The sequence below is a fragment of the Podarcis filfolensis genome (genome assembly GCF_964270895.1).
Source record: "Podarcis filfolensis genome assembly, chromosome: 2".
Classification (NCBI taxonomy): Eukaryota; Metazoa; Chordata; class Lepidosauria; order Squamata; family Lacertidae; genus Podarcis; species Podarcis filfolensis.
The window spans coordinates 119,837,575-119,863,010 of NC_139605.1; the positions used below are offsets into that span (position 1 = coordinate 119,837,575).

At 49.0% G+C, this 25,436-nt stretch overlaps 2 protein-coding genes across 2 annotated transcripts; one reads left to right on the forward strand and one right to left on the reverse strand.

Annotated features, from left to right (window-relative positions):
* The first annotated feature begins 1,090 nt into the window (after positions 1-1,090).
* On the forward strand, positions 1,091-17,533 carry DRC2 (dynein regulatory complex subunit 2). Its single transcript, XM_083599657.1, has 10 exons — positions 1,091-1,194; positions 3,494-3,618; positions 4,343-4,482; positions 7,137-7,304; positions 7,773-7,942; positions 8,058-8,196; positions 9,722-9,919; positions 12,877-13,095; positions 16,290-16,442; positions 17,106-17,533. The coding sequence occupies exons 3-10, from the start codon at positions 4,351-4,353 to the stop codon at positions 17,397-17,399; spliced, it is 1,473 nt and encodes a 490-aa protein (XP_083455783.1). The 5' UTR covers positions 1,091-1,194; positions 3,494-3,618; positions 4,343-4,350; the 3' UTR covers positions 17,400-17,533.
* An 872-nt stretch (positions 17,534-18,405) lies between these two features.
* On the reverse strand, positions 18,406-24,923 carry FKBP11 (FKBP prolyl isomerase 11). Its single transcript, XM_083599682.1, has 6 exons — positions 24,722-24,923; positions 24,315-24,380; positions 22,672-22,759; positions 22,113-22,146; positions 20,783-20,853; positions 18,406-18,645 (listed from the first exon to the last, which is right to left on the reverse strand). Exons 1-6 carry the CDS (start codon positions 24,848-24,850, stop codon positions 18,428-18,430), a joined length of 606 nt encoding a protein of 201 aa, XP_083455808.1. The 5' UTR covers positions 24,851-24,923; the 3' UTR covers positions 18,406-18,427.
* Between the last annotated feature and the right edge of the window lie 513 nt (positions 24,924-25,436).

Sequence of the window (25,436 nt, forward strand, 5' to 3'; positions counted from 1 at the left end):
CAACTAAATTATAAACTTTCCCCATTCTTTATTAAAGAGGTCCTCTTCCTGGTTTCTAATTCTGCCTGTAAGCTTTGCCATCTCAACATCGTTCATCAGTTTTGTCTGCCATTCTTCTTTGGTCGGAGTTGTAGACCCTTAGGATCATCTAGTCCAAGCCCCTGCAAAACACAGTCAGTGGCAGCAAAAGCAGCATGGCTCCATGAGTGCCGGATTTCTGTATAAGCTAAGCAAAATCCCTTATTTTGGCTGCTGGTCCCTTATTTTCAAATCTGTAAGTTGACAGCTATGCTCTTGAGCAGGGCCAGATTTAGGTTTGATGAGACCCTTAAGCTACTGAAGGTAATGGGGCCCTTTATATGTCCAGCTGTCCTTTGCCAACAACAAATTGTCACTGCTTTTTTTCTGTTGAATATATGCTATATGGTAATTTATGGACCTAATAGGTATCTCAAACTATTTGCACATAACAAAAGACGTATTTTATCAAAGTAACTGTTGAACTGAAATACAATTAAGAAGGAGTATATTAATAGATAAGATAAAACTTTATTCGCATTAGCCAATGGCCATAGCAACAGTAAAACATTACAGTACTGTATATGCAGAAAAGGAAATTTGATATAAGAGCAGAATTTAAAGTCCTGAATCAGCTGTCAGTTAGTGGCCATGATTCTGATTGCCCCTGCTATGAACCTAGCAACCTTTGCTGTTATCTGCTCATTTTGATCTGATAGAAGAAAGGACATTGTGGCAGTGGTTGAGTATATTAATAGTGAAATACAATTAAGAAGAAGTATATTTTGGCGGGGGGGGGGCAAGAGAGTGCTATAGCTTGTTTAGCTTATCCGTCAATCCGGCGCTGCTCTCGAGACAGACGGAGGCCAACAACAGCAGCAGGTGCAGCAATAAACCTGCCCGCACCTTTGCAGCGCAAAGCAGGGTCCGGCATGGTTGCAAAGTGGATTGGGGATCCTGCGTCGAGATCCCTGCAGGGCACGGGGTTGGACGAGACGGCCCGCCCCTCGGGGCCCCTTGAAAAGTCTCCGGACGGAGGCCGCTTCGCCCAGCGGGCCGCCCAGAGCGCGCTCCGGCTCCGCCCTCCACGGCTGCGCCGCCCTCGCTCCGGCTGGGGAGGCTGTTGCTAGGAGACCGGAGGGACTCGGCCTGCAGCAACGAGGGGGAAGCAGAGAGGTAGGCGCGGGCGGGGGGGGGGGGGGGGGACGAAGCCGGGGGGGGGGCAGGTTTAACCACGACAGGAGAAATTCCTTGGCTGGCTGGGAAGATGTTTTGCGCCGCATCCAAGATCCGAAGTGCCTGCCTGCCTGCCTGCCTTTCAGGGGCTGGTGCCACATCACCATATCAAAATTAGGGCTGCACAAGGGGGAGCATCCAACATGAAGCGTTTCTGTTGGGTCCATGCGACAGGCTTTAATTTTTTTTTTAATCATGCATCATCATCCATATACAGTGGTACCTCGGGTTAAGTACTTAATTTGTTCCGGAGGTCCACAGCTGTCCATGGAGGCGCAGGTCAATTCTGTGTCCAGGGCAGCTGTTTACCAGCTCCATCTGGTACGCAGGCTGAGACCCTACCTGCCCGCGGACTGTCTCACCAGAGTGGTGCATGCTCTAGTTATCTCCCGCTTGGACTACTGCAATGCGCTCTATGTGGGGCTACCTTTGAAGGTGACCCGAAAACTACAACTAATCCAGAATGCGGCAGCTGGACTGGTGACTGGGAGCGGCCGCCAAGACCATATAACACCGGTCTTGAAAGACCTACGCTGGCTCCCAGCATGTTTCCGAGCACAATTCAAAGTGTTGGTGTTGACCTTTAAAGCCCTAAATGGCCTCGGTCCAGTATACCCAAAGGAGCGTCTCCACCTCCATCATTTTGCCCGGACACTGAGGTCCAGTGCCGAGGGCCTTCTGGTGGTTCCCTCGCTGCGAGAAGCCAAGTTACAGGGAACCAGGTAGAGGGCCTTCTCGGTAGTGGCACCCACCCTGTGGAATGCCCTCCCACCAGATATCAAAGAGAAAAATAACTACCAAACTTTTAGAAGACATCTAAAGGCAGCCCTGTTTAGGGAAGCTTTTAATGTTTAATAGGTTATTGAAAGAAAAAGAAAGGTCAAAATTTGAATGAGAATGAAGGGAAAGGATTTGTTGAATCAAATAAATTAGAAATTGGAATACAGAAAGGGGAGGTATGAGGAAGTCGGGGAAGTAAGTTATAAGAAAACAAGGAATTGAAAGTATACTTGTTCTTATTTTTGTTTGTGTGTAATTTTTTTTCTTGTATTCTGTTTTTATATAATCTTTGAAACTTTAATAAAAATCTTTTAAAAAATAATAATAATGTTTAATAGGTTATTGTATTTTAGTGTTTTGCTGGAAGGCGCCCAGAGTGGCTGGGGAAACCCAGCCAGATGGGCGGGATATAAATAATAAATTATTATTATTATTATTATTATTATTATTATTCTTAACCTGAAACTGTTCTTAACCTGAAGCACCACTTTAGCTAATGGGGTCTCCCGCTGCCGCTGGAGCACGATTTCTGTTCTCATCCTGAAGCAAAGTTCTTAACCCGAGGTACTATTTCTGGGTTAGTGGAGTCTGTAACCTGAAGCGTATGTAACCCGAGGTACCACTGTACCCAAAAAGCCTTTTCCTCCACCCCATTTATGTAAGAGTGAGAATTTCCCAGACTCAGGGGAGCTGTGTGTTTTTGCCTCAGCTTCACGTGCCTGGAAGCAGGTAATGCCAGAGGAGCGACTCATGCGGAGATGCAGCCCTCCTTCCTTCTCCCCTGAGGCTGGGTAATTGGGCCTAAGGCCGGGATGGGTGATCCAAAGGCATCTGATGGAGAGACACCACAGACCAGAGCAGGGAATCATGCAAAGGGCACAGTGAGCAATCTTTGCTTGGTGCTTTGGGCTCTTAGGAGCCCTTGATTATGCCATTTTATTTCTTGTGGCCATTAGCAGTTATGTCAGGCCACACCATTTGGGAATTAGTACTTTAAGAGCTTCTGACAACAGGTGTCGTATGCTTTATTGATGAGAGAAACGAGAAGATAGTCTCGTGAGCATGGGTTAGATGGCAAAATTGATCCCAGGAGGGAGGGATACTTTACAGGCAGGATAACACATCTAACAAGAAAGAAAAAGGGATTGTCTCCAACTTATTTGCCACTTCTTTAAGGACAGAGGCTCTGCTCCTTGAACAGATGCATGACAGGTAATCATTTAAAATGGGAGCATTACCTGGCATGAAAAAGCAGTGACAGCAGGAGACACGAGTTGTTGATTTCTGACCTCTACACACTGTTTTAAAGAAAGCACAGAGCATCTGTCCGTAAACAACGTGGCAACGCTAATTTTTAGGAAGTGGGGCCTTCCCAAAGCACAACCAAGTCAGGCCACAATGATGTTTGATTATTTCCCATTTCTAGGCTCATCCATGCTTGCTTCCTCTCCTCTAATAGGCATTCCTGGCAATTCTGGTCTCATCAGACGTGTCCCTCACAAAGCTTGGGTAGTGTTGGTGGGAAAGCCTTCATAGCCAGCCTGTGAGGCAGTGGATTGACCCAGATTTGAAGCTTCAGGCAAGGTGAGTTCTAAGAATTGCAATAAAAATAATGGTGAGGGAAGGGTAGGAAATAAAAGGCAAGAAAGAGAGAGCTAGTGGACTTAATCTGAGGAGAGCCGGGTTCAAATAGGGACTTAGCTATCAAGCTCCCTGGGTGGCTTTGGACCTGCCATGATTTCTCAACCTAATCAATGTCACAGGATTATATGTGGATGAAAGGGGGAGGGACCATGCACACTATGCATGGGGGATCTGTGGCCCTCCAGATGAGGTTAGACTACAACTCCCATCATTCCTGGCCATTGATCATGTTGGTGGGGGCTGATGGGAGTTGGAGTCAACATCTGTAGGGCTACAGGTTTCCCATCTCTGATGTTCATAATCCTGAGATCCTTAAAGCAAGGCCAGGATAATAAAGAAGGAATGGGTATGGACAACAAGTTAAAGGAGGCTACAGTAGAGCCATATTGGTGTGTCTATACCAGTGATGGCCAAACCTGGCCCTCCAGCTGTTTTGGGACTACAACTCCCATCATCCCTAGCTAACAGGACCAGTGGTCAGGGATGATGGGAACTGTAGTCCCAAAACAGCTGGAGGGCCAGGTTTGGCCATCACTGGTCTATACTGACAAAAGAGGTATAGGTGCAGATGTGGCCTGACCATTAGAGCTGCCCCCTTTTAGCATAGACCAAAGGGGTAGGAGGAGGCTTGGGTTCCTCCTCTTTGTACTTTCCTCCATTATAGGTGCAGTCATGCCGAAGAGGAGAGGACGCAAGCGGGCGGCCCTGACTGATGAAGAACGGCTGATTATGATGCAACAGAAGCGGCTGGCTGAGGAAGAAATGACAAAGAAGAAGGAGGACATGCTGGCCCAGTTCCTAAAGGTACCATTTGTTTGCCTGGACATAAAGGGATTTGTGCTACAAGGAAGCATGAAGATATGTGGCGTTTTGTGGGGAGAGGAGTGTCAGCAGACCTGCTCACAATTCAAAACAGTGCTCCAGGGGTCTTGTTTCCAAATGTGAGAGAACAGGGTGAATCACATAATCTTAGGGTGTTCTCAGCAGTGAGGCTAAGAACATCTTTTAGTCTGCAACGTGCCACTTGTAAGATAATGCAGGATGGAAAACAGAAAGAGTCGTTTTAAAATCATATTCTCTGACCGCAGCATTTTATGCAGTCAGGAGGTGAAAGAGCTTGAATCTAGCACGGTAGATTGTAGTGAAGTTTATATGTAATCTCTGGAAGGTAAAAGGTCAAAACTAGGTTAGTGGTTTGGAGGCAGATGGGCAAGGCCAGACACAATCTTTATGGGGAAATCCTAGAATCTCAACACATTTTGAGCTCAGTACTTTCCCCCAGAGGAGTATTCTTTGAGATCAAAATAGATGTTTAATTAAATGGCTGCCTGTATTGTTGGAGTTTATTTTAAAACTACTTTGAGGAAGTCTTTCAAGCGCAACACCTTTGGGATTTTCCTGTAATTACTGTTCTGTACCATTTTGGGGGTCTTTGCTTCTGTTCTGCTGTAAGAGGGAAGACATAGAAGGCAAGCAGATGGGTAAATAGATAGATGTAGGCAGGTAACAAGTTACTCAGAGGGAAGAATAGTGAAGGGCCTTGGAACCTATATTGGAGAAAGTGAGCTGTGGCTGATTCTCATGGTCACCTGACTTCTTAACTCATGAAGATTCAGTCTAGTGAGCAAAGTTACAGTGCAGCCCTTATTGACGCTTTTGATATTAAATTGAACTGATTGCTGCTACAACAGTAGCCGATGCCAGGCATATATAGCTGTCAAGTGTCCCTTATTTGAAGGGACAGTCCCTTATTCCAGCGCCATGTCCTGCTGCTGTCCCTTATTGATGGATGTCCCTTAAATGTCCCTTAAATGATGTCCCTTAAATTTCAAATGAAGCAGCTCCTCTCCCTCCTTCCATGCCAGCCAGGGAGGAGGGAGGCTCCAACTGTGTTGCTTGGCTGTGTTGCTCACTCAATAAGAAGTCTAAGAACGACTGGGGGGTGGAGTTTGCATGCCTTGTGTGTGGCTAGTTAACGCAAGCTGAGGGGGGTTTTGAATGCACGTGCTGCTGCAAACTTTGCAGTGCAAAGCCAGGCCGGGGAGCCATTTTAGTTGAGGCTGCATAGGCTTTGTGGTGCATGTGATTCAGATTCTATTCAGTTGAACATCTGGTCACAAAGTTGGCTGGACAGTGTTCTCAAAGCTACCAGCATGAGTTTGACCAGACTGCAGGAGGACAGGAAGACTGGAATGCCTGGAACAGGTGAGGCTGCAGGTCCCTTATTTTGGCTCCTGATCCCTTATTTTCAAGGCTGCTGGTCCCTTATTTTCAAATCTGTAAGTTGACAGCTATGGGCATATATGACTTCCACCACAGAAATCCAGTGAGAGAGCATTGGCCCTATGTGTGCCATAGAGGGCCATGGCAACGGGTGAATTTAAATTTAGTACCGGAAGCTTAGATTGTGTGTCACTCTAGTTTTTATCATATCTCTTTTGTTCTGACCAAAGGTTTCTGCCAATTAGCCTGAAAAGCTTTCAGTTCCTTTTCTTACCAGTTGACTTGGTGGCATATTGAGTGTGAAACTGGAATTGGGTGATGTAATGAATAGTTTCAGGTAAACATGGCAATAGAGTTGGAAGACCCCAGTGATAAAAGGTAAAGGGACCCCTGACCATTTGGTCCAGTCGTGACCGACTCTGGGGTTGCGGCGCTCATCTCGCTTTATTGGCCGAGGGAGCCGGCGTACAGCTTCCGGGTCATGTGACCAGCATGACTAAGCCGCTTCTGGCGAACCAGAGCAGCGCACGGAAACACCGTTTACCTTCCCGCTGGAGCGGTACCTATTTATCTACTTGCACTTTGACGTGCTTTTGAACTGCTAGGTTGGCAGGAGCTGGGACAGAGCAATGGGAGCTCACCCCGTCGCGGGGATTCGAACCGCCAACCTTCTGATCAGCAAGCCCTAGGCTCTGTGGTTTAACCCACAGCGCCACCCACGTCCCTTACCCCAGTGATACAAATCCCTAAATTTAAAGTGGTCCTCCAGTGTCTTCATGAACACCTCCGAAGATGTTTCAGAAGTCCCCCAGTCTGTCTGTCATATTGACATGGCCTAAGGGGCTTTACATTTGGGAAGTATTTCTGATGATCATTTGATGGCACTCCCACATCACTCCGAAAGGATCAGTGCTATTTCAATGCAGTTGATCAGCACAGAACATGCTCAGGGTGTTCATTTGACACTGGGGCTAATATGTGACCAGTGTAAGTGGTGTCTGACCTGTGGAGAAGGTTGCCATCCTAAGAACATAAGAAAATTCCTTTTTGATCAGACCAAAGGCTCATGTAGTCCAGCATCTTGTGTTTATTGATCAGTCACTAGTTTTGTGATCACAATGGTTTTAGCAAACAAATTTTACTGCCTACTACCTCTATTCTTTGTCTGGTTCCTTATCTTGCAATGTCTGGGATGTGTTGGGCTTGCCTGGGTAAAGTTGTGGCTCTTAATACAGGAAAAACTGGCCAAAGAGGAGCGCAACAGTGAACTAAACCTGCACAAGATCACCCTACAGTGGCGCACGGTGCTCCGTGAGGTCAAGGCCAGGGAGCTGCGTAAGGACATTGAGATTCTTAGCCAGACCTTTGAACGTGTGGTGGACTGCAAAGACAATGTCATTAAGGTGAGTCCTGGCCGGGAAAAGCCCTTGGAAGGAGACTGTGAAACTGTTAATGGCTCTCTTAGAGATTGGAGAGGGAAGTCACGCAGCTTCTGAGACTCACAGCAGCTCTGTGACACTTGCCAATAAGGAGCAAAGGGGAATAACAAAGGGCACATCTGTATTGTAGGAAAAAGTGGTTTGCACTTTGTACAATTCTGCAATGACCTCTTAACAGTTCTTTATTATTGCTATCAGTGGGTCCCAGTGGTATAAGAACTGAATGCAGTGTGGAATGCCAGGCTCAATCCACAGCAGATTCAGTTCAGAAGCTTTATGTGTGTTTACCAGCTTAATATAAGTTATTTCAGATACCACAATTTATTATTTTAGGTCTTAGCATTCTCAGTATTTTTAGTGTGGAATTCTTTAGCTCTTTAAAACAGGTTGGTCTCCTGCTGTGGTTGTCTAATGCATCTCTGTCCCCTCCAGTCCCTCGCTAAGGACCTCACGGAGGCAGAAGCTCAATATGCGCATGCTTTGCGCAGCCACTTGCACAACATAGACCAGCTGTTGGAACTCCAGCGCTGCCGCATTGGCTACTTAGAGGAGGATTACCAAACGGAGCTGCAAGCTCTGCAGAAGGAGTTTGACACAGAGAGGTAGAAGGGAAGAAAGGAGGGAGGCGGGGCTGGGAAAGATGGTGGCTCAGCAACTGTGGAAAACTGTGTTTCGTTGGACTCTTAGAACTCACGCGGCTTTTCATATTTTCACCAGGAAGATAATTATAGGTCACCATAATCTAGAGAGCCGGTACCTGCAGGATGTGCTGCTGGCTATGGAGCAAAACTTTACTGACAGTGAATACGAGGCCAGGCTCGACTTCCAGAGTACAAGAGATGACGTCAAGAACAAGGTCTGGGTTAAAACTCTGGGAGGAAACTTTATGGCAATTACTAAGTTTGCTAACGAATGGGAGGATTTATCATATTTTGAAACGGACAATATCCTCAGGAAAAAATATATACACGTTTTAGCAATGGCGTGGCCCTGAAACCTGCCTTTCATAGGTCTTCTAAAAGTTATTTAATATGCAAATTAGGGCCTCATCCAGCAGGCTCCTTCAGTGTTCTTATGTGTCTGCTTTGTGCCAATATGTTTATATATTGGTTAATTTAAAAAAAAACAAAGAAAGAAAGAATGTGGGACAGGTAGAAGCTACATGGAGATGTTCAACGGAGGTTTAGTCATGCCAGGAATTCCTTGAAATTATAAAGCTTCTAAATATATCCTGCACCCACTATCAGGCATTGGCACCTCATTTGACTGGAAGCCTATGTGTATTCCTTCAACTCTTTGTCTGTTAACACTCATCATCATATACTTAGTTTGGGTTTATTTCCCCGCCATTGATTTGTAGCTGCCACTAGTGATGAAGGGCCCCAGCTCAAACACATTTTATGTAATCAAAATACACCCATTACCATCCCTGTGTTTGCTTGCACATAGAGCTGTAGTCAGTGGCTGAACTGGTCTACAGACAGAACTAGACACTGAAAGGAACATGGAACCACCTCTGCTGTATATTTCTTTCTCTCTTCTTCCCAGTAATGTGTAGCGAATCAACTCATGACCTGATTTTGTAGCCCCTTCACCCCCACATAATTGGCTTGCAGGCTGGGGGGATGCACAGGCGGAAGGTGTCATTTTCATGCATTGTGTTATCCCACACATTACTGGGCGGGGAGGAAGAAAGAACCCACAGAGCTGATGCTGTAAAATCCAGTTCCATGTAAGATCCCAAGAAGAGCCATATGAGAGATTCTAGTGATCGGGGAAACAAGACTGTAGCTGAAACTATGTGCAGGTCCTCCTTATTTTCATTGTTTCTCCAGGTACAAGGTTTCTTGTTCCTGGAGCCCATACTCATGATTTTAAAACCCCCAAAGAAAACCAGTTGGGCATACTAAGGCTTTTTATTTATTTATATTAAATTTCTGTACTGCCCTTCATCCAAATATGACAGGGCAACTTATAATCTAAAATTACACAAATATATAGCATAATAACAAACAATAACAATTTTTTAAAGGGCAGATCCTCCACACCATACATTTAGAGCACATCCAATGCACATTTAAAGCTCACAACTTCCCCTAAAGAATCTTCCAAAGTGTAGTTTCCTCCCATAGAGCTACATTTCCCAGCATCCTTAACAAACTACAGTTCCCAGGATTCTTTGGGGGAAGTCATGAGCTTTCAGTGTGCATCAGATGTGCTCTAAATGTATGGTGCTCTTTCTCTTGGGAAAGGAGTTCCTGGGCAGGCTGATCTAGGGTTAGTCCAAAATGAGTCAGTTAACTGGAAAACTCCAGAGCAGACCAGAATAGGACCGGCTGTTCTGCTAGCAGAATACTAATCTGTGTTCATTTCCGCCCCAGAACTTGGAGGAGAAGCATTACCTGCGCATGCAGTTGGAGGGTAAAGTGGAGGAGCTGTGGAAACGCTTCCAGCAGGCCTTGCGTACTTACACAGAGGCAACGGAAGACCGTAAGTTTGCCTTTGAAGGCCTCAAACGCAGAGATGAGAAGAGCACCAAGGAGATTGAGATGCAGATGAGGAAACTGCAGAAGATGCAAGTGAGTGGCCCTGCTTGGGCTGGTCGGACCAGGGAAACATTTGGGCTTTATTCAGGCATTGCTTTCTCCTGCAGCTGAGATATTGCTGTGCTGTCCCTTCTACGCAGTGGTGTTCTTTCAAAATGGTAGCATTAACAGCCTCCCCAAGTTACCTTCGTTGACCTATATCCCCCCACCCCTTGCAATTCACCATCAAGAGAGATACCTACGGTAACCGGTGGCCCAGTTTCTACAATTGGCAGTCCACTTGCAGTGACCTCCAGGATTGTATGAGGTTGCCACTTGGCTCACAGCTTAGTTGGGTTCCCATGGTGGAGACACTCTTTGCAGGGCCTTTACCTGCATTGGTGATTATCATGGCCTTGTCTTGAAGTGTTGCTGTTGATTGCAGGAAACAGGGTGTCTGTATGAACAATTAATTTATATGAACTATCCCCTCTATGTAAGGGACGTGGGTGGCAGGTGGCCACTGAGCCTCTTGGGCTTGCCGATCAGAAGGTCGGCTGTTTGAATCCCCACGACGGGCTGAGCTCCCGTTGCTCAGTCCCTGCTCCTGCCAACCTAGCAGTTCAAAAGCACGCCCCAAAAGTGCAAATAGATAAATAGGTACCGCTCCAGCGGGAAGGTAAATGGCGTTTCCTTGCGCTGCTCTGGTTTTGGTGTTCCGTTGCACCAGAAGTGACTTAGTCATGCTGGCCACATGACCCGGGAGGGGGGGAACCTCTCTGCGGACAAACGCCAGCTCCCTCGGCCTGTAAAGTGAGATGAGCGCCACAAACCCAGAGTCGTCTGCGACTGGACTTAAGTGTCAGGGGTCCTTTACCTTTACCTTTGTATCCCCTCTATCCTGGCTTATAAAAGCTAGCCGGGAAGGACTGGGCGATGGGCTTCGTGGGGTGGTGAATGCTTCCCTCCGTGAGGGAGCCTTCCCAGACCCGCTGAAAGAGGCGGTTATTAAACCGCTTCTTAAAAAACCATCTTTAGATGCGGCCACGATGGCCAACTATCGCCCAGTCTCAAATCTTCCATTCTTGGGCAAGGTGATTGAGCGAGCGGTTGCCGAACAACTCCAGGCACGCCTGGAAGAAGCGGACCATTTGGATCCCTTCCAGTCGGGATTCAGGCCTCATCATGGGACTGAAACTGCCTTGGTCGCACTGGTTGATGATCTCCGGTGGGCTAGGGACAAAGGTGAGAGCTGTTTCCTAGTTCTGCTGGATCTCTCAGCGGCGTTTGATACCATCGACCATAACATCCTTCTGGACCGTCTTCAGGGGCTGGGAGCTGGAGGCACTGTCATACAGTGGTTCCGCTCCTTCCTCCTGGGCCGTGTTCAGAAAGTGGTGGTGGGGGATGAGTGTTCAGACCCCTGGGCTCTCACTTGTGGGGTGCCTCAGGGTTCTGTCCTCTCCCCCATGCTTTTCAACATTTACATGCAGCCGCTGGGAGAGATCATCAGGAGGTTTGGGCTGGGTGTTCATCAGTATGCGGATGATACCCAGCTCTACCTCTCTTTTAAATCAGAACCAGTGAGGGCGGTGAAGGTCCTGTGTGAGTGTCTGGAAGCGGTTGGAGGATGGATGGCGGCTAACAGATTGAGGTTGAATCCTGACAAGACAGAAGTACTGTTTTGGGGGGACAGGAGGCGGGCAGGTGTGGAGGATTCCCTGGTCCTGAATGGGGTAACTGTGCCCCTGAAGGACCAGGTGCGCAGCCTGGGAGTCATTTTGGACTCACAGCTGTCCATGGAGGCACAGGTCAAATCTGTGTCCAGGGCAGTTGTTTACCAGCTCCATCTGGTACGTAGGCTGAGACCCTATCTGCCTGCAGACTGTCTCGCCAGAGTGGTGCATGCTCTGGTTATCTCCCGCTTGGACTACTGCAATGCACTCTACATGGGGCTACCTTTGAAGGTGACTCGGAAACTACAACTAATCCAGAATGCGGCAGCTAGACTGGTGACTGGGGGCGGCCGCCGAGACCATATAACACCAGTCTTGAAAGACCTACATTGGCTCCCAGTACGTTTCCGAGCACAATTCAAAGTGTTGGTGCTGACCTTTAGAGCCCTAAACGGCCTCGGTCCAGTATACCTGAAGGAGCGTCTCCACCCCCATCATTCTGCCCGGATGCTGAGGTCCAGCGCCGAGGGCCTTCTGGCGGTTCCCTCCTTGCGAGAAGCAAAGCTACAGGGAACCAGGCAGAGGGCCTTCTCGGTAGTGGCGCCCGCCCTGTGGAACGCCCTTCCAGCAGATGTCAAAGCGATAAACAACTACCTGACATTCAGAAGACATCTTAAGGCAGCCCTGTTCAGGGAAGTTTTTAACGTGTGATATTTTATTGTATTTTTGGTTTTTATGGAAGCCGCCCAGAGTGGCTGGGGAGGCCCAGCCAGATGGGCGGGGTATAAATAATAAATTATTATTATTATTATTATTATTATTATTATTATTATTATTATTACTATGTGGGTAGATCCTGGTCTGGCTGCCATTCCAATGGTAGCTGTGGAGGTCATGCTGGATGGAGGGAGCACTGAACATTTGATTTGGGCTTGCAAAGCTCAGTGGACAGAATCGGAAGGCTGGACAGGTCAAAAATTCATCAGCCTCCAGCACTCTTCTCCATAAATCTACCTTCTCCCCCTCATCCCACCAACAGAAGAACCTGGGGAAAAATAGATTCATGGGCAAACATCTGGTGATGCATATCAGTGGTGGGTGGAGCAACAGATCCTCATGAAACCCCGCCCCCATCTCCCATGCCTTATAAATATCTGCAGTTGTTCCTCATCCCATCATTACTTTGAACCCCCTACAACAGTAAAATCTCACACCACCAAAGCTGTAAACCAAAATGGCCATCTAATCGCACCTCTTCCTGCAGCCATGAGTTTCAGTTTATAGTTGCTACAGAAGACCTCCTGTCGGCTGATTAGATCCCTCTCTTGTCACCAGGACCTCATTGGCATCCTGAAGAACAAGATTGCTCTTCATGCACGGGAGAGCGAGGAGCAGAACCGGCGAGTCCGTGATGAGAAGGAGGTGGTGCTGAAGCAGCTGCAGAAGCTCAAGAGCGAGATGAACCGGGCCAGAGCCAAGGCCCGAAGCAACCTGGCTAAGCTGTCCAGGGAGAGCAGCGGGGCTCTCAAAGTGTTGGAACATGTTATGCAGAAGGTAAAACTGTATGCACTTCTGGGTAGTCATGGTCTCAGGCTCCTTCCTCCCACAACTGAGAAAGTACATAGGATGGGGAGAACGGAGGTAGCTGAAGACAGTGACGTCGCAACGGGGGGGATGCGACGGTGCACCAATGTGCCCCGGGTGCCATGTCGGGGGGGGGGTGATAAGAAGGCACCTTGTGTAGTACGGATGCTGTACAGATGGCGATAGGATTCCTCTGTCGCCACTACAGCTGCAAACGGAGGATCGTCCGTTCGCGGCTGCAGCCGTGAGCAGAGGATCCCGGCACCATCCATACGGTGCTGGAGCAGTGCTGGCAGCAAACCGCTATGTACAGGGCATGTGCGGCGTTGTTACTTACAGCACATGCATGCAATGCCGCACATGTGCCGTACATAGCGGTTTGCTGCCCCAGGTGTCACGATGCCTTCGTTCACCCCTGGCTGAAGAGAACATGCATAAATCAAACTTTTGGTGATCTCTGGTAGCCCTTGGGATTCCCAAAATGGAGTTCAGATCCAGGACAGTTCTTGCAGATTATGTGCAAGCACAGCTTTGGCCTATAAAAATAGCACCTGGTTGGCTCCAAATAACGCTGTTTTAGTGGAGACTAGCTTTCTGGGGAGTGGGGGGCTACCGCCTCCTGAATGGACACAGATGCCTATACTGCTGACATTTCCAAGGCAGGGAGGAATCAGCCAGGTTTTACCTCCCTTGCTGAGAAGCTCCCTTGCTTAGAGGAATTGCCCTTTGTTTCCCATCTTGCATATGAGATATATTACACTCGTGAGCAGCTGAGATCTGGTAATGTGGAAAATAATAGGGTTAAAAAAACCCCACCTTTCTTTAAACTACAGTGGTACCTCGGGTTACATACGCTTCAGGTTACAGATGCTTCAGGTTACAGACTCCGCTAACCCAGAAATAGTACCTCGGGTTAAGAACTTTGCATCAGGATGAGAACAGAAATCATGCTCTGGCGGTGCGGCGGCAGCAGGAGGCCCCATTAGCTAAAGTGGTGCTTCAGGTTAAGAACAGTTTCCAGTTAAGAACGGACCTCCGGAACGAATTAAGTTCTTAACCAGAGGTACCACTGTATTTTAAGAAGCAATGGCTATTCTGTGTGCATGTGCTCCCAACATGACCTTGGAGAGCAGCGGAGTTTGACTCTTGCCTCTCTTAGTCCTGGCCAGGCTGGAACAGAAAGAACTTCCAGAGGAGGGGGGGGGAGGGAGGTGCACAGGCTATTGGGGGCAAAGATAAGGTGTTCTTGACTGGGGAAAGGAACAAACAGTGGCTCGGATTGTTCAAACAGAAGAGATGGCTGGGAATTCCTGCGAGAATAAGAAATGGTGAGAGTGAGAGAGAAGCAGCAGTAGTGAAGGGTACTCCTTATGCTTATATGCTATATGGAGGTTTTTAGCATGTGGTTCCTTTTATCCACCACCCCTGTCGAATGCATAGCTTTCTTGTGCAAGTTTACCCTGATTATTAAAGTTGGACCCTTTACTTTTCTATCCTATGATGCTCTGTTATATTTTTCAATTTCAGATCCTGGTTTGTTTTTAGTGGTTTTGTATCAATGGGGGTTTTTGTACTTGAGTTTTTGTACACTTGAGATCATCTATCTATTTAACTATCGGTTTAGAAAGGTTCTTTAAAAAAATTAATGCTGGTCCTCCCAGCCTCAGATGGCAGGAGAGCATGCAAGCCATCCCAAGACTCATTGTCTCCTCTGCCTTGAAAGGATGATGTTCTTTCCAGACACTTTGGGCAGCGTCAAAAGCACTCATTTGATCAGCAAAAGGAGTTTTGGCTGTGCAACGGAACATCCCCTCCCTCTCCTCTCCCTGTACATCCCTTAAATCTGTTTTGGGATTTCCCCCAACCTTCTGGAGCAGATTTGGGGAGGGTGCACGCCATGCATGCGGGGGGTGGGGGTGGGGGGATTCCATTGTGCAAACCTAATTCCTTGCACTACAACAGAACAAGTGCTTTGCATACTATACCGTGTGCCTGTTAATCTTGTCACATAATCTTCCCTTGCCAAGGAGCTGCCCGCAATTCTGGCTCTCTTTTGAGTGTCCCTGTGTGACAGACATGTTGTCACATATATGTTCATCCCAGTCAGATATTTTTAGTGTACATTTAAATAACTCCAAATCTTAAATCTCTTCATGGTGCGGGGAACACTCTTGTGTGAAAATTGTACTCGTGTGAAAATTGTGCAGGCTCTCATTTTGTCACAATAATCCGCTTAGAAGCCAGGGTGCTGAGCAGCTTTCAGAGGACAGTTGTGTGTGCAGTTTTCTCACAAAGTGGTATACATGTCCCTTCTTACACAGATTACTTCAGCATGGGGGGGGGCATCATGTGTGGTGACTCTTAAAGATACAGGAGCCCAGGGATGATTGTAATGTGGCAATGAGATACAGGCTGTGTTCACGCTGCACCCAATGCGCTCCCACCACAGGTTAGAGAAGTAGTGTGCCCATGGCATTATCCACAATTGATATCTATGTGGTTGTTTCTTATGAAATACTGTGTTTTGATGTGCTTCCCCTCAAACCAGCTTCAATCTGGATTGAGAAAAAGAACAATTTCGCTGCATTTTGAGCCATTAATGTGTACACAGCCGTATAGCCTCTTCTTCCCAAAGGAGCCATGCATGGCTTGAAAGTGCCCTGAAATAGTAGTGGAAACTCAAAACTCCCAGAGAGCAGAGCAGACTCCATGCACGCTGCTCTCTTAGCCGAGATGTACAGTTCAGAGTTTCTCTCATGTGACGGTTGGCAACTAAACCTACATTACAAACTTATATTGGTTTTATACTCATTTAATTGCCATGGCTTTCCCTAAAGCAGGATTGAGGAACTTATGATCCTCCCGTTGTCAGAACCACCAGTTCCACTACTCCTGACCGCTGGCCAGGCTAGGAGTTCTGGGTGCTAGAATCCAGCAACAAACATCAGGAGGAGCACAAGCTCCTCACCCTGCTCTAAAAAATCCCGGGAATTGTAGTTTGGTAAAAGTGCTGAAAATCCTGTGAAGGCATTCCTAGCCCTCCAGAGAGCTAAAACTCCCACTTTAGAACTATACCGAGACACTCCAGTGCCAGACCCTGGGAAGTGTATCCTGTGGCAGATTGAGGAAAACCGAGTCTGATTATTGTTCCCCGTCCCCCATAGGCAGAGCTGATCCTGCGCCTGGCTGAGATGTGCCGCAGGCTAGAGTCGGAGGAGGAGAAAGTGCTGCCATTTTATGCCAGTTCCCTGACCTGGGAAGAACAGAAGACTGTGGATAAGGTGGTCCTGGAGAAACCGGAAGAGCCACTAGCCCAGGTGAATTGTCTGTGTGTGGAAAGGGGAGGAAGGCATGTGTGCCTGCTTCACCAGCAGAGGAGGAAACAGTTCTTTCGGTTCATTGTCAGGATTATTCTGTGTCTCCAGTTTAGCATTCAGGGCTGTTCTTTCCCAGAAGATTGGTCAGATTGAGGCAATACAGCCCTGGCACCAATGGGAGCCCCCACCCTAAGGCTAGCAGCAGCAGCTGGGGTGGGTTTCCATTCAGACCATGGCAGGGGCAGAGTTAACCCCCATGTCACAGCCCCAATCCTGAGCAGGCTCCCTATGTCTGCTCTTCACAGCAGGGGAACCACCATACAACTTCCAAGTGATGCACTTAGCACCATGCAAAGTTTTCCCCATGACACTTGCTCAACCTTTGCCTCTGGTACTTTCCCAGAATGCATTCTGCCTGCCTCTCTATCCAGGCCCACCTGACTTTGTGGCGTTCGCTTGCCACACAGCTATAGGAAATAATCTTTGCTACAAGACATTTGGCTGCTACATTCACAAGCAGCACTTTTCGACTTAGCAGCTGCTCAAGAGCAGCTTGTTTCTCCCAGTGCAGCCACTGACTCAAAGCAGGGAATCTTGTCCAAAGATAGCAATGCAGCTCCTTAGAACCAACCCAGAAGCCTGTCTTTTCCATGTCTTTTCCAGATGATGCAGGATTACGTGGGGCTGGAGCGCTTCTGGCAAAGATACAACAAGGTGAGGCTGGAGCAGCTTTCGCTGGAGCGGACTAAGCAAGCGCTGCTCCAAGACAACCTCAGGCTGAGGCAGCTGCTCAAGCAGTACCTGGATGGCATCTCGGTGAACGACGAGGTTCTGAGCCAGATCAATCCACTGATGATTGTCAACCAGCAAAACATTGCCCCACCTTCGTCCCAGCCTGCCAAGCAGCCGATCTATAACGTGGTCGAGGCAGCACTCGAGGTCAAGCGGATCCTCTAAGTCAGCGGCGTGTGATTTCAAACTATCCTCCTCTGTCATGTTAACAGACCACTGGACATAGAGAAGAGTGAGGACTGTTGGGGGGCCTTTGGGGAAGGGCCAATACCTGCCATTAAACAGCTGAACAGAGCTGAGCTGATGCGTACTAGAGCCTTTTCTTCCCTCTGCAAGCAAAGCCCCCGAGGCTGGTATATTGGGAACTCTCATTTATGGTGTGTCTACTGCCAGTGGTTTCTTTTATAGGCTTGTGCACAGGCCTAAGAGCTGTTTGCAAAGGAGGCGGCTAAGCACTTGCGCAGGTGCCAACTTTTGTCTGTGATTCCTTTCCAGAGTGCTAGCTTTTTATTTAATTCTCCATCCTAAAGTTCAGAGTAGAGGTAGGGTTTAGCTGACTTAATACCCCTGCCAAATGCTGGGAGATCAGATCTATCATGTGTGCTGCAAAAAGTCCTTCACTTTGCAGGACTACAATTCCCAGGGCCTCCAAGTAAGATGTAATTAGTTAAAGCTCATTGCGCAAATCAAGGATGCCCTTCAGACGCTGCTGGGCTTCTGCTCCTGGAGTACCTGGCCTTTGTCCATGCTGGCTGGGACTGGCGAGAGCTGGAGGCCACCGACGTCTAGAGAACATATTGCAAATATACCTGAAGGATTGCAAATGCATCACTCTGCCCCCTGTTGCAGCACAATCTAGGCCATGGGAATTTTAAACTTTGTAAAACAATACATGAGTACTGCTCAATGTATATTCTGAATGGCCTGCCAGTGCTTTGCTAGACGTGACTCTCAGAAATAGGCAATCTTCGATTGACCAGCTAGACTGAGCTGCTTATATATTGCAATAATATCCCCTAGATACCCTTCCCTGGTTAAAGACTGTTCAAACTACTACATCCTAGTAGGTGAGACCAGCCCTTCATCCAACCTACCCCTTCCCTCCGCTTTTTTGTGAAAGTGCGAGCACAACAGAGCAGAACCCCACAAGAGAAGCAACCGCAAAGCCATGTCCAAAAAGGTGAGGGGGCACTTTATTTCTTCTTAGCCTTGTTTCTCTTCTCCTCCTTGAGTTTCTTCTTGGAGACACGGGGTGCCCGGGCTTTCTGGTACAGGTGGTAGCCAATGAGCCCCAAGAGCGCAGGGACAAGCCCGATGCAGAGCAGGGGCAGCACGTCATTCAGCATCTTCTGCCAGTAGGTGGCTCTGGACAGCCCCACCAGCTCCACCTCAAACTGCAGGACTGCATCCGCTGGAGAGAGAGGAGGGAGTTGGGTGAAGCAGCGCTGGGGGACAATTCAGGCAAGGCAGGTCCTTAGGAAATCTGTCCTGTCAGTGTTAGGCATCTATGGCAGCTGGAGAAGCACAAACAAGGCTCGGCTCTGCGCTGCTCAGTGGTGCTGTCAGGACTTTGGGGGCTCACTCAAAAAAATTAGCAAGAGGCCCTCCTCAATATCATAGTGCAAACTGCACCCACTGGTGCTGCTGCAACTAAATGTCACTTCTAGCATAGGAGGAAAGAGAAACTTAGTTCTGCTTCCCTGTGCTAGGCAATCGGTCCCTCCAGCCCCATATCCTGTATTGGCAAAAGGTACCGTATTTTTCACCCTATAAGATGCACCAGACCACAAGACGCACCTCGTTTTTGGAGGAGGAAAACAAGAAAAAATATATTCTGAATCTCAGAAGCCATAACAGCAAGAGGGATCACTGCGCAGTGAAAGCAGCAATCCCTCTTGCTGTTCTGGCTTCTGGGATAGCTGCGCAGCCTGCATTCACTCCATAAGACGCACACACATTTCCCCTTACTTTTTAGGAAGGAAAAAGTGAGTCTTATAGAGCAAAAAATACGGTAACTTTTGCAGAAGGACTGTGGCTCAGTGGTAGAGCACCTCTTTTGCATGCAGAAAGACACACACCCAGTCCCCGGCCTACACAGGTAAGGCTGGAAGAGAATCCTGCCTGAAATCTTGGGACAGTCACAGCCAGTCAACGTAGACCACACTGCACTTCCTGTGTTTCTCTGAGGGTCTGTATTCTTCACAGGATGCTCCACGCAAGAGACCCAAAGGGTTGCCTTCACCCTCTTTATGCCGGCATCCCTGCACTGGTGCAATTGCCCAGGGCACAAAAGCCAGCAGAGCACAGCCACCAACCTGCATTTGCATGGAGGCTCAAAATGCATGGCTCTGCAGGCTACATGAACTGCCAGGCGAAGGGCAGAACATAAGCAGGGCCACGGCTGCTTGTCTAACTGCAAACTAGATGCAAACTAATTCCCAGGGGAGCATATACTTCGCCCAAGCTGATACCTGGATTGCAACCACATATGCCAGCCACACTTTGGGGGCAGCCACAGATCCTTAAAGCAATGGGGTTCATGTGGGGTGATGAGCACAGGGCAGCTTCAGCTGACGATGCCATCCCATTCAGCCCCAATGCCAGCAGCTAGTAAGTCAAACATCCTAATTCTTTACTGAACTGGGCAGATGCTCCATTGTGAGCTACACAGGTTGGCCACCATGTTTTCTCCAGAAGTTGTGTGCATTCAGTGACACTGCAACACCTGTGGATGCGGCTCTTACCTCACACGTTCAAATGCAACTCTGGACTTTCCACACGTTTGTGTGAATTTTGTCCCATTCAGTCAACACGCCTGAATTCACCTTAGGTTAGGGTGCATTTTCACTAGAAATGTGAAACCACGGCTCAGCCCAGAAAACTTTTTTAAATGCTTTGTTTTGGCCCAGGAAATTATGAAGTAATAATAAAGGGAAGAGTGCTTCTGAGTGTGTGCAGAGTACATTTCACCATTGCTTAACTACAGCAATTCTTTGCAGATCTGGGTGTAGGAGCATAGCCAGGAATTTGCTGCATGCTGCAGCAAAACTAAAAGCCCTAACGGGCCATTGGGCTCTGCTTCAGGCAGGAAAACCTTGGAACCAACACGGCTTCTGTGCAGGATTCAGGCTCAGCTCACCCCTTTTTAGAACTTAAACCCACTGCTTGCTACCGCTGCTTCGTGATAAGCAGGAGATGAGAAGGGAATGGAAGGAACTAAATATCTTGCATTTAAAAAGAAGACTGATGGAGAAATGCTGTCTTGCAACACTGTACCAAGCACCCCACATCGCCTCTTTCTCATGCAGCCACCCAGTGATAGTTCACATCTAGCTATCCCACAGCATCAAAATGCTGTAAGAGGCCACCCCGCTACAGTCAGTCGCTTTCCAAGCTCCCCTTTTCAGTTCCTCAACCCCAAATCAGAGCCCAGGTGCCATCTGTACATCCAAAGGCAACGGAAGCAGATAGACCAGCCTAGAAAAACACAGCCTGCCAAGATGTCCTGCCGAATGGCCATCAAGTAGGTGCTAGTCGCTGGATTGTACCTGGGACAGCTGGCGGGGAACCTCGTTTGCCGTATGCCAGGTGAGGGGGGATGATGACTCTGCGTTTTTCCCTGCCAGGAAGAAGGAATGCCATGTCAGCATTTGAGGACAGGACACGGGTGTACAAAGCTGTTGACTTCAGTGGGGATTCATTGGGCATTTAAAAACAAACAAACCCCGGGCAGAAAATTGCAGTCATCAGTGAAACAATCTAGAAATTCCTTGGCTGGAGGGAGCAGGATTCAAATAAATGCTCCACGGATGCTTCACACCAATTTTTTAAAAGTTGGATTTCCTTTTCACATTTATACATAAAAATATTTGTTTGCTGCTTATTGATATATAGAAATAAATCATAGTGGTTTGCAACTCTATAAAATCATAAAGGTAAAGGTAAAGGGACAGGGACCCCTAACAGTTAAGTCCAGTTACAAACGACTCTGGGGTTGCGGTGCTCATCTCGCTTTACAGGCTGAGGGAGCCGGTGTTTGTCCGCTCCGCAGACAGTTTTTCCAGGTCATGTGGCCAGCATGACTAAGCCGCAGCGGAACACTGACACCAGAGCAGCGCACGGAAACGCCGTTTACCTTCCTGCCGGAGTGGTACCTATTTATCTACTTGCACTTTGACGTGCTTTCGAACTGCTAGGTTGGCAGGAGCAGGGACTGAGCAACAGGAGCTCACCCTGTTGCGGGGATTCGAACCGCCAACCTTCTGATCGGCAAGCCCTAGGCTCAGTGGTTTAGACCACAGTGCCACCCACATCCCTATCATAAAACCATACAGTAAAATAATAAAAAATCAAAACCATCCTAAAGTCAAAACAATTTAAAACAAACATCTTAAAACCATTACAGGATATCGGCCAATCAATCATTTTATTTGCATGCTGCCTTTCCAAAGTTAAAGCTCAAGGCGGCTGACAACATATAAAAAAATTACACAACTACAAAAATAACAAAAGTAGTCATAAACAATAAACAAATGAACAGGAAGTGCACAACCAAATTGAACAACTTCCACATAAACCAGAAGATCCAAAATAAAGATCCAAAAAATTAACAGCAGCAGCAGCAGCAGCAACCCTCTAAACAATACTCCAGCCCAAGATAATCTTAATTACCCGCATAAGCCTGACAGAATAGAGAGGTTTTCAACAGGCACATTTATGGGAGGAGACCAAGAGTCCTTACACTGCCTCACAGAGAACCTTCCCAAGTTAAGAAAGTGAGAAATTGTGGCTTGCATTAAGCTTGTGAAAGGTCCATTTTAGGGAAGGGCTTCAGAGATGTACACAGACTACAAGGCAAGCACACTGAAAGTTACTTACCCAACACACATATCCAGCAGACCCTGTTCTAAACCTGAGCAAAAGAAGAAACACAGGTAAGAGTTAAGTATGGCTTACATTCAGCACTGTTTTTACTTGACAGAGAATGCAAGCCGCACGGCTTTCAGCCAGGGTCAGAGTCACTTGTGAGCTGCTGAGTGCATCAGTAAAGTAGCAAGCACTCAGTGCAGAACTTAAATGATGCCACATGCAAGCAAAGTAAAGGAGCAACAGGAAACACAGGCTTCCAGTTTAACTTTTTAAGTTTTTACCTGGCACTAAAGATATATAATGAAGGGGAAGAGTGTGTCCCTTTTTTTGGATTACAACCCATTTTTTTGGGGGGAGGCCCCATTGGCGAAAGCGCGCCTTGGGTTACAACCTGTTTTGGTTTACAACAGGACCTCCGGAACGGATTATGGTTGTAAACCAAGGTATCACTGTATTGGAAAAGGTCCAATAATGGATAACGTTCCTGCTCCAGTTCATGTCCAAATTGCGTGGGAAGTGGAAGTTCGTTAGCCAAATTGGCCTCAGAGTGCAAGTTCCAAAGATGTACCTGGGATGACTTGTCTTTTGCCCAGCTCCACTTGCAGTGGGTCACGGGACAGAGAGCTGTCAATGACGCGGCCATCTTCAAGGGTACCCTGCAAAGAAAGAATGCTATGATCCAGCAATTCAGCTGCTGCCATCAGTGCTGACAGCTGCTAGATCCCACCAAAGCCCCAGCCAGTCCAGCAGCTAGTCTAGTCTCATGGCAGCTAAGCAATTTCCTAAGGGAAGCCCACAAGCAATTGCTAAACTGCACGGAAAAACAAAACTTGCAGGAAGTGTGGAAACTTGTGGTTCTGAGACAAATGGAGCAACATGGTGTCAGGAAAAAGGCTGGTGGCGATTTCTACCATGACGTCATTTTCCATTATTATTTTTAAAAAGCCAGATTTTTAAAAAGGAGACACATTCGCTTTTCTCACACTGACAGGAACACCTCTTCTACGGTGTTGTGGTGTGTGTAAGAAAATATGCTTCCCTCCCTTCAGAATACCTGTTCGACTTTCAAGGGACACTTTCTACACCAGGGGCAGCCAATAGGTCAGGGGCAGACTTTGGTAATACAGCACCATGAATGAGGACAAAATTTGGCACCTGTTCTTATTTTCACAATAATTCCTTTTGGTGCAGTTGCTTTTTAATGGATTTTCTCAGTAGGCTGTTGGCATCTATCATGAGAGACAATGGAGTGCACCTCCAGGGGTGAAGGCAATAGCAGCACAAAGGTGAGGCCCCTGGGGCGCAAGCCTGGGCGGTGTGTATGGAGGTCCTCAGCTGCCCAGATCACAAGACAGGCCTTGCTGATGTGGTCCAAAGCAAAGTAGAGCAACACATTTGGAACCAGCTTGGCTGCAGGAGTTGCCTAAAGGAGGCAACCATCTTATGGACTCAACTCCAGATTTGTGTAAGGTTGCCGCCTTTGCCTTTTCTTCTCCAGAAGATGTCCTGCATGGCAGCCAAGGTTGAGGATCGGTTTCCTTCTCTGAGATGGGCTACCTTTCCAGGTGGATGAGCCCCACCTGCTCCTTAAGTACCTGCATAAATCTGGGTTTTGTTGTTGTTAATACTATTATTATTATTTTGTGTCCCCTGGACTGGGTGCCCTGTGAGGGGTAACTGCCTGCACTCCCCTAAATCCCCTCCATATGTTGCGACTCCCAGCTCCGCCAGCCGCTTGCTTGCAGGACCAGCGGTCGAGACTGACGGGAGCCAGAATCCACCGACATTTGGAGGGCACCCGGCTGCCCCACGCCGGGTCTGCACCGGGTCTGCCTGCAACTGAAGCCTTCTTCCTCTGCCCTTTTGCTGGGAGCCCTTGCGCCCCGCAGAAGCCTCAGCCAGGGCTTGTCCCGCTGTCCATGTGGCAGCCGAGCAAAAGCCTATTGGGCCCCGTGACGCGGAAGGCTGCTCCGAAAACACGCGCAGCCTCTTCCACGGCGGCAAAGGGAGGACTGGCACCGGGGCGCGCAGCTCGGCTTTCCAAAACCAAACGCACCAACGCGCCCCCCGCTCCCGATCTTTCCTGCCCAGCACCCGCGCCGACCCGGAGGGCGGAGCCGCGGGAAGCCCCTCCCCAGGCGGCCGGGAAGCGCCGGTGCTGACGTGTTCGTGCGCGGCTTTCCCCGCGCCCTCCGCCCGGCCCCGGCTTACCGTGTAGTGGATGTGCAGAGTGTCTCCCAGCGCCGAGCGCGCCGCGCAGTCATCGGGAGGCTCCACCTGCGGAGAGCCGAGAGAGAGAGAGAGAGAGGGGAGGGCGTCAGCGGGGGGCCCGGATCCGAGCCGCACGTGGCTCTCCATCCGTCCAGCAGCGCGCAAACGGGGGGCGGCGGAGGGGCCTCTCCAAAAACTCCGCTGCGCCCCAGAGCGCGCGCCGAGAGTCAGCGGCCCCGGCGCTGCTGCTTCGCTCCTCCCGCCCCACCCGCCGCGCAAGAGGCCCGCGCGAGGACCAGGCGCGCCCCCGGGCTGCGTCTCTCCCTCCCAGCTTCGCCGGCGGCATCTCGAAGGCGTGCCGGGCACTTCTCGCCGCCGGCCGGGCAACTGCGCCCGCGCGCCCTCACCAGGGTTTCCAGCTGCAGCTCCCGGGGCGCACTTTCGCTCGGGCTCTCGGGCTCCTCCTCCGCCCGCTGCGCGCGGCTGCCGGCTGCGCACAGGAGGGCGAGGACGAGGCCGAAGCGGAGAGGTAGCATGGCGAGAGAGAGGTGGCCCAGAGTCGGAGCAGCGGCGGCCGGGCTTGCACCGCAGGGCAGGGCAGGGTGCCTCCTCCTGGCGCCGCCCCCTGCTGCCCGCTTCCCCGCCCCGGAGGAAGGAAGGAGGGCCGGAGCGAGCGAGCAAGGGGGCTCTCCTGGCACCGGGAGCGCAGCTGAGGTGCTGCTCTCAGGCCTTCGAGAGACACGTGCGCAGCAACACCGAACGGCGTGCAAGTAATGTAGGAATGTTGCTGGAGAAGAATCGTGGAGTTGCAAGGGGTCCCGAGGATCATCTAGTCCACCCCTTTGCCATGCAGGACCCCCCCTCCAATTTGAAACCATACATGACCCTTCTTAACTTTGCAAATGTGCTAGCAGTTTTATTGCTGCAGAACAGGTGCCTCCTTGTTTGTGCCCTTCTGTTCGCAGGATTCCCACTGGCATCTGGCTGCTGTGGGAAGGGGAAGGTGGGCTAAGCAGGCCTCTTCTCCCCACCCCCATCCAGGGCTCTGGTGAAATCCTGCAGCAGGGAGTTCCGCAGGTCAGCACACTGTTCCCCACAGCACCCACACAATGGCGCCCAGGA